This window comes from Cyprinodon variegatus, unplaced genomic scaffold, assembly GCF_000732505.1.
Source record: "Cyprinodon variegatus isolate N-32 unplaced genomic scaffold, C_variegatus-1.0 Scaffold768, whole genome shotgun sequence".
NCBI classification, from domain to species: domain Eukaryota; kingdom Metazoa; phylum Chordata; class Actinopteri; order Cyprinodontiformes; family Cyprinodontidae; genus Cyprinodon; species Cyprinodon variegatus.
This window is the reverse complement of record NW_015151221.1, coordinates 331,099-339,864: the sequence shown is the minus strand read 5'-3', so window position 1 is coordinate 339,864 and position 8,766 is coordinate 331,099. Positions and strand designations below refer to the sequence as shown.

Sequence of the window (8,766 nt, the reverse complement as noted above, 5' to 3'; positions counted from 1 at the left end):
TGTACCTGTTCGGGAGTTTGAACTGAGCGGCAGAGGGGGGGAACCAGAAGGGTACAGAGGCTGTCGGCAGGCTGAGGGCTTGGTGGAGGCAGAGCTTGGTTTGAGTGCTTGCAGATCACAGATTTGAGTTTCCCTTCCAGATTCTTCAGAGAGCAGGCAGGCAGGTCTTTGACAGGTTTGATTCTCCAGGGTTCTTCAGAGATCAGACGGACAGATTTCCAACAGAGAAACTCTTCAGGGTTTCTGGTTTCAGGCAGGTTCAACCTGGGGAGTAGAGAGGACAAAACAGATCAAGTTCGTTTTCAGGGAGTCAGAGATTCAGACAGGCAGGTTGGCTCAGGCTTGCTAACCATAACTGGCAAACACTCTGGCGCTGGAGTGATGTCCTCTGCCTCCTTATATACTGGTCTCCTGATGAGCAAATGCAATCAGCTCCAGCTCCAGGAGACCCAGAACGCCCTCAGGAAGGGATCCTTGGCGCCCTCTGGTGGGCAAAAGTGGACAGACCTCCAGATCCCAACATTTGCACTCTTGACAATTTGAATGATTCAATTGGGCCCTGTAGCTTTTGAGCTATGTAAAAAAAAATGGTGGACATTTTGATTTGGTATTCAATTACTCACTGGATCATTTAAATGATTGTGAAACAATTCTAATTATCTATTTGAAGTAATGATTAACAATTATAAATGCTGTAATGCATGATTTATAAATATATCTGTGTATTCTGCTGCCATGATCTTGGTTTTATGTTTCATGACCTGCTCCAACTCTTGATACCCTGCAATTTTTCTTTTTAATTTCCAAAACTTAATTTCTGCCCAGACTAAGCTCTGAACTTGGATCCTCCTTTAATCAAATTCAAGCACTTCTGCACAGAAAACATACAGGTAAGGAATTCAAATGGACTCTAAAGCCAAATCAGCTGAAGTCATATCAATAATCTGGGACTCAGCATTGTGCTGGACATGTGCTGAAGAGAAAGGTCATTGCCATCTCCTCTTCTGAATGCTTGGAGTATACCCAATCAGATCTAAATGGTTAGCAGCAAAGGAAACTCTTTAGTAAATTCTTTATTAAATAGATTATTTAACGATTTTAATTATTCATAAACAGTTTTAATGACTTTTTAAAACGTATTAACAATTTTAAAGGCTTTACAGTATTATATATAAATATATATTTATCTATGTAACTAAGGCTTTCTCTGACTCAGATCGCTCCCCCTGCTCTGCAATTCTAGCCCCTCGCCACCAGGGGGAGATCTAGTTTTGCTGCTAACTTACAGCAAGCCGCTGGGCTGGAATGTAGATGCTGTCAGGACTACAGAAGAAGAATTAAGGAAGTCAGAAACCAAAACAATCCAGGGAAGGTTACTCCTTTACTGATGCAAGAAGATTATTGGAATATGTAAGCGATGGTTTGGAATGACTATGTTTTATAGATAAAAGTTGATTAAAGAAAAAAAAAAATCATGGCATTCATTAGTAATTCCTTTTTTTTTTTTAAGCCTTGTTAATGATGCGTTGTTTTTGATATGTTTTCAGTAAATAGGAAATATAGATATTATATGCATTATGGGCCAGCTCATGTCATCAGAGGAGGAGCTTGCTGAACTGAAGGAGACAGTTGGCTTTGTTATCTATGATGCCATGGTGGAGCAGGGAGCAGTTCCTGACCTCTCAGTGGTTCATCCTTTGCTCCTAGCCAATCAAAACGAGGAATATGTCTTCCAAGAGCACCTGCTAGAGGTAAACACCTTGACAGCATGGTTTAGTTTTATGGATTGTTTTACAAAGGTGCTGAACAATGTATTTAATTCATAAATATGAGAGCATTTTACAAATTTTTCTCTTTTTGCTTTAATTTGACCTGCTTGTCCAGGTGTTTTTAAGTGTCAGACACATAGAATACACGCTAAATAAAACCTGTCTTTAAAAAAAACAGCAAATAAGCTGATATATAGGAATTGGAAGATAGAAAAAAGTAAAATCATTTGCTTGAAAATTGTTTATCAAGCCAGATTAAAGGCTTTGAGACAATGAGAGGCATTTTCCACAATTTAGAAAAACAATTATACATTTTATACCTGTGAAGATCACTCTAAGATCACATCAAAGACTAACCCAGGAGGTCACAAGTGTTAAAATTAAATACAGATGAAAGTTTTTTTTATTATAGGATTATGGCTTATGTGAAATATAACGCCTGAGTTATGTTTCCCAGAAAATGTTATTACCAAATAACAAGAGTTTCTAATACCGAAATGGTAGCTTACTGAAAAGGATGTCCATGTACTGCACAGTATGTACCTGGCTATGCTTTAGGCTACTTTTACATACATGATCACATCAATGCAGAGAGGCGTGAAGGTTGATTTAATAGCCACAAGTTTTTGTAATTTCCCCTTCTTTTGAATTGGATTACTAGCATGAGAAATGTTTTCAGTAATCTTCTCATTTATGAAAATGCACCTGGAAGCAGAAGGAAGTAAAAGACAGAGGAGGAACAGTGGGAAAAAAAAATCTTGAGTGGATGAAATGCTCATTGATCGCCTTAAATCCACTGAGGTGCAGATAGAGATTAATGGCAGGAGTGAGAAGATAGTTTCCTTGAATCAGTTAATAAAGATGGATTGTGCAAAATAGAGCAGAACAAAAAGTGGAAGGAGTTTGATCCCTGCTGGGGATTATGAAGAGGTCACCAATCAATAAGTGGGGAAACCAGGGAGCAATATGATGATGACAAAATGTAGTTTACAGAGTAGTTTTATTTCATTAGGATAAACAACAGTAATCATTTCAATGTAGCTCTTGAGTCATTCTAACAGGGTTTTTACAATAGATCTTTATTGCTGCTTCACTTAACCCAGATTCAGAGGGACCTGGGCAAACGGGCGCCAACCTACCTGAGGGATTTGATTGGCCGACTGTCAGCCTTCTCTGATGAGCCACGCCTGGCTGGCCTGGTGGGCTTAGTGGTCACTATGGTGATGGATGTAGCCTACACGTCATCGAACCAGTCACCGGGGGTTACAGGGAGGCCAGCAGGTTCTTCGTCATGTCAGGTGAAACCTCAATTGAAGTGATGAGCGAGGCAAAGAGTGCTCCCTGAATTATTAACGGATTAGATTAATATATTTATCTTCTTAATATAACCTCTTTTTTTTCTGTCAGTCTTAATAATTTCCTCATAGGTTGATGTGCCATCATTTATTATCGTTTCTCCTGCTCTGCATGATATTTGAGTTTTATGTCTAATATTATTTGTTGTGTAACCTTTACTGCCTCTTTACCAAGACACTAAAATGTGACTTTCTGGCTAAATAATGGTGAACAAATGGGTAAAGCACTAATGTAGTGTCTTACAAAGACTGCATTTGAGTGAATCAGAATGCCATTCATGAATTATGTATTTTCACATATTAAAAGTAGAATGGTGAACAGATTCAGGCAACATTTAGTGCAATAGTTCTCTATCCTTTGCTCTTTTCCATTTTAGCAGTTGGACCGGATTGCACTGGCACTACTATTGCACTGACACTATTATTGAGAGAAGAAGACTTATTTTAATAGTAGTGATTAGTTTGAGTTAAAGCCAAAGGACCCACTGAGACATGAGCAGCTATTTCAAAAGAAACTATATTTTCTCACAGTATCCTGAACTCACAAAGAACTGCCTTCTGTGCAATAAATCTTGGGAAGATGTTGAGGGATCAGACATTCAGGCTTTCCCGTCTTCTGAAATATAATTTTATTTTTATTTTTTTTGCAGTATAAATAGCATAAAAAGATTTCAAAGTCAAAGAGGTGCTCCAGTCATTTAGATAAGCACAAATAAGTTGTTTAAATGATGTGTCTTTATTAGCAAACTCAGCTGTCAATTTAGTTGAGACTGACCAATTGGAACGCAGGCATGATACCTTTTTCACATCGAGAGAAAAATCCTAAATCGAGAGCAAAGATTTTGGTTTTGAATAGAAATCTTGTTTTGACATAAAATATATGTAAAAATATATTTTTTATAGGAAGTAACTTTCCAAATATCAATCTATCTTTGTATTTTCATCTCTTTTTATTTATCTTTTGTATTATTTGTAAAGTGACCTTGAGTGTCAAGAAAGGCGCTGCAAAATAAAATGTATTTTTTATTATTATTATTATCTTTTATTTATTCTATGACAATCAGACATCGGTTTTTTCTATCAGTGTGAAAATTTGTTCTCTCCAGTATATTTATTTGCAAAACCTGGACTGGTGCATTTATTTGTTTTTGATAGACAAAACTTTGAATATGGAAATAGTTTTAAGTTTGAGTAAAGCCTAAGTCTGTCTGGACATAAGGATGAGTTATGTGATGATGATGCTTTATGACGGACATAACACGATATTCTAATATACCTCCACATTTTCTGGTGTGCCGTCATTTTTGCATCTACTTGTTTACAAAGCCTAACGATGTTTAACATACGGTCCTTATTATGTCTTGAACTCATTATTTTCCACATATTTGCATTTTCTGCCTTTAGCAGAGAGTCTGGGAGCTTCAGGAGGTTATGGAGGAGTACCTGAAGCGGTGTAAAATCAGCCTAAGCGATAAAAGAAGGTTGATTGAGGACTCAGTCCGGCTTGAGACCCAGTTAAGCCTGATCCTCACTCAGCTGAAGACATGTTTACTTGGGGGGGGCTGTGACTCCAGGTATATTAAGAAACTGACTGGTAAAAACGGCAGTACTTTTAATACCCACATCACAGCGCCTATAACAGCTTTGACAGCTTTTTTCCTTTCCCCTCCTGCAGATCCCTCCGACACTGGGCCTGCGGAGCTGCATTTCACACCCAAATGTTGGTTCATCTCGCTTGTTTTGAGGATAAACCTGAACCTTTATCTGCAAGGGCAGCACTGGATCAATACAGGGGAGATTTCAAACAGATCAGAGCTGCCTACAGGTGAGTGATGGAGGCTTTGATGAATAAATGAATGCCTGACAGACCAATTTAAGGAAAGATATATTACAAAGTAAATATAGGCTTTCCGTTCTACTAAACTGTATTATTTAATGGTATTGGTGAGTATTAGAATAATAAGTATAATTTAGACCCTTTGGGCAGGTTTACAGAATCATTGCTGAGGTATATGAAGGGCTTAAATGTATCATAAAAGTCAGCATTATAAGTAAAATTAATAAATGTACTATAAATGAAAATATTTAACATTAATTTATTTATCTAATGCATGAATCATATATGATCTATAAAAAATTCACAGTTAAATGCCCATTAAACAATTAAAAATACATGCAAAATGATTAATCAAACAATTAAAAATTAGTTATTTAGAGTAAAACATAATTACATGTATTAATAAGTATAGAGTAAAATAATTGTATGTGTATTTAGGGGGTGGGCAGTCTGCTGCAGTGTTATTTTTGGGGTCACAGGCTGGAATATTTGGGAATGTTTAACTTTTAGAAGCAAAACACAGAGCTTCTATGGAAGGATTTTATATATACATATATATATATATATATATATATATATATAGCATGCAGTTAATTGAAGCTAAAGCAAGTCAGGGGACAGATTTTCAATACTATTCAATATTCAGCTTAGCTGTGTCAAAAAAGTGCAGCGCCAACATTTCAGCTCGCAGTTAGCCAGTAATGATATTCAGGCAGACTGTCAATAACTGCAGTTCTCACATAATCAACACTGTTTAAGAAAAACGAGGAAACAAATTAAATGGTTTAATGTAATGTTTTAAGATGCTTCTTAAAACTGCACTGATTTGATCCTAATGTGGATTAATTGCTAAGAATTTTTGTTGTTTGTTTCTTTGTTTCCATCATCATCATTTTCCCTTCCACTCAGTCACTCCTTTATCTCCTTCTTGCAGGTGTTATAAGTCTACTACAGTCTGCGTTTTGAAATGCAGAGGTTTCGTAGGAAATTCTGACCCGTCCCAAGATGTGCCAGAGGAGGGTGCTATGACAGGTCTCACTGTGACTGACAGAGAGTCAGGAAAGAGCGTGACCATCCCCCTGTCTGTCATGGAGGCAGAGATAGGTACACTCTGTAGATTTATGCTGCCATGTTATTAGATGTGTCGATTTTTCTGAGATAAACTGTATTTAACAGGTCGAAGGAAGTCCTCCCAAGTTAACCTTGACCTCATCACCTCAGAATACTACTCTGAGGCATACCTGGACCACCTTTTCTCTGATAGCGGACCTGTGGCAGAGCTGGAGAACTACTTTATAGATGCTAGTGAGAGACTAGCGACACACAGAACTGATCTGCACAGTAAAAAGACAGGGGAGAGAAAAGCAGTACATGCAAAAGAAGATGGGAATCTTTTATGCAATTCAGAAAGAATATCTGAACAACAAGGAGTGGGCGGAGCAGAAATGAAAACGAAAAATGAAAAGCCAACAGAAAGCAGTGAACAAGACGTAAGTTTGAAACTGAGTATTGTTGAAACAGAGCCAGAGCAAAGCCTCATTCACACAAGACAGGATTCAGCAAATGGAAAAAGCTGAAGTGGTCGGCCCTTTACTGAAGGAAACTGATAAGTCGCACTCAAGCAGTTGAAAATATGACCTCTATAGCTTGTAATTCACTCAGAAATATGATTTTTATTGATTTGTTAGCAGAACAGCAAACCTGAGCGCCCTCTGGGGCTGCAAAAATCAATTGGTATGTGCTAGAAAATACAGTTTCTTAAACAACTAGAGGCTGTTGGGAATTTATTTTTTTTTGCTAATGGTTTGAAATGTCTTTAGTTTCCTATTGAAACCCAACAGTAAGTTCTTTATTTTTACATCAGGGTTTCAGAAGATGTTCTCTGTTCCTCTGCCTCATTGGTTCTCTCTTCTTACTAAGATCCTCTACAGGTTTGATTGAAACCAGTTCGTCAGCCAATCAAGTGCAGTTATACCAGAGACATTAAAGCAATAATCCCTGCTAGAAATCATTGGACTTTTGGAAACTTGCATTCTGTGCCTCTTCTGCTAGAAACAGATGTTGATTTCTGAATGAAATGCATCATTTAAGGTATATTTTCTCCTTAACCCAGGTGAGTGTCTGGGAGGAATGAAAGAACTGTAGATTATTTGACATTAACAACAGTCCTAGGCTCTCTCTGAGTCCATTTCCCTCAAACCCAGGATGGGCTCTTCTTCATAATGCTCTCTAGCCTCTGGGATTTCCTGTTATTTGTGCTTCTATTATGTCAGACATTTTCCTTCCACTTAACTTTGCATTGAAATGCTCAAAAATACTATTTAGTGGATATCTAGATAAGTTAAATAGTGCAGGCTCCCCCATAATTGTGGATACCATTTGTTGATCTTTGAAAATGTTGTACTATTTATTGTGAGGAGGATCCTTTATCCACCCATCTTACCATTAAAGCTGAATAAAAATAAAGCTGAACTGTGTACATGTGTAAGTTATATTGTTTATGTTGAATAAATGGGTAATATTGGAGTAATATTTTATTTAATTTGCTTTTCTGCAATAAAATAAACATAATCCATTGGATATATGAAACTAAATGTGCTCCGGAGTTCTTCCTTTAAGTATGTAAGTAGTTGAATGAACAGTTTTCCCTCTCAGAGTCTTTCTAGAATGTCTTTAAAGTGGGATTTTTGAGGTGATTTGAAGTTGAAAAGACAAACAAATACAGATTTCCATTCCATCAGAGGAGAACATCTTTTAAAGGTTCCTTCCAGAACACATCAAATCTTAATTTATTACCTATTATGTGGATGTTTTACTTCTGAATATGCATAAAGAAATGCAGGGGGTCTCACTGCTACTTCACTTTTTTTCAAAACAAGTATTAGATTAAAACATTTCAGGCTTTGAAAAACAAAAGTGTTTCACCAAATCGAACAAACGGTTGTAATTCTGCATAAAAAAAAGGTAAACTCTTATTGGAATAAAAATGGAAAAGTTTGAAAAAAAAAGGGAAACATAAATAAAAGCATCTTTGTTTCTCTTTACTTTTAACAGGCTAAATCTGTGTTTGATCAGTGTTGATAATTAAAAGACACTTCATGTAATTCTAGCATCTTAACTGAAAACTGAAAATGTCAGCAGTTTTCTACTCAGGCTGTCCACCCAAAACCAATTTCATTGCAAAACGCAATTATAAAAAAAAACTCACACTGAAATATATATAGATATATCTACAGGGGTTGGACAATGGAACTAAAACACCTCTCATTTTAGTGTGGGAGGTTTCATGGCTAAATTGGACCAGCCTGGTGACCAATCTTCATTAATTGCACATTGAACCAATAAGAGCAGAGTGTGAAGGTCCAATTAGCAGGGTAAGAGCAAAGTTTTGCTCAAAATATTGCAATGCACACAACATTATGGATGACATACCAGAGTTCAAAAAATGACAAATTGTTGGTGCACGTCTTGCTGGCGCATCTGTGACCAAGACAGCAAGTCTTTGTGATGTACAGTATCAAGAGCCACGTATCCAGGGTAATGTCAGCATACCACCTAGAAGGACGAACCACATCCGACAGGATTAACTGTGGATGCAAGAGGAAGCTTCAGATATATCCACGCTAGCAGATACATCTATCTATATATAGATATATCTATATACACATCGATATAGTTGTTTATCTATATATACAGTGTTGGGTAAGTTACTTTAAAAATGTAATCCGTTACAGTTACAAGTTACCTTGTTTAAAATGTAATTGCAGTGTAACTTTTTCGATTACTTTTAAAAAGTAATGTAACT

The 8,766-nt window shown here is 36.8% G+C and overlaps 1 protein-coding gene across 3 annotated transcripts; it reads left to right on the top strand.

The window, feature by feature from the left end:
- Positions 1 to 1,311: 1,311 nt before the first annotated feature.
- LOC107098318 lies at positions 1,312 to 7,608 on the top strand. 3 transcript variants are annotated; one of them, XM_015395940.1, is made up of 7 exons: positions 1,312 to 1,410; positions 1,548 to 1,751; positions 2,873 to 3,067; positions 4,532 to 4,698; positions 4,800 to 4,949; positions 5,896 to 6,065; positions 6,138 to 7,600. In XM_015395940.1, exons 2-7 carry the CDS (start codon positions 1,578 to 1,580, stop codon positions 6,536 to 6,538), a joined length of 1,257 nt encoding a protein of 418 aa, XP_015251426.1. In that variant the 5' UTR covers positions 1,312 to 1,410; positions 1,548 to 1,577; the 3' UTR covers positions 6,539 to 7,600. The 3 variants fall into 3 exon arrangements, with proteins under 3 accessions (XP_015251426.1, XP_015251425.1, XP_015251427.1); XM_015395939.1 differs by having other exon boundaries at positions 4,529 to 4,698; positions 6,138 to 7,594; XM_015395941.1 differs by lacking the exon at positions 2,873 to 3,067 and having other exon boundaries at positions 4,529 to 4,698; positions 6,138 to 7,608.
- Positions 7,609 to 8,766: the final 1,158 nt, after the last annotated feature.

Coding starts and splice junctions, on each gene's coding strand:
- LOC107098318 (XM_015395939.1), top strand. CDS start 1,578: ATGGGCCAGCTCATGTCATCAGAGGAGGAGCTTGCTGAACTGAAGGAG. Junction 1,752..2,872: donor TCCAAGAGCACCTGCTAGAG/GTAAACACCTTG, acceptor CACTTAACCCAG/ATTCAGAGGGACCTGGGCAA. Junction 6,066..6,137: donor TGTCATGGAGGCAGAGATAG/GTACACTCTGTA, acceptor TGTATTTAACAG/GTCGAAGGAAGTCCTCCCAA.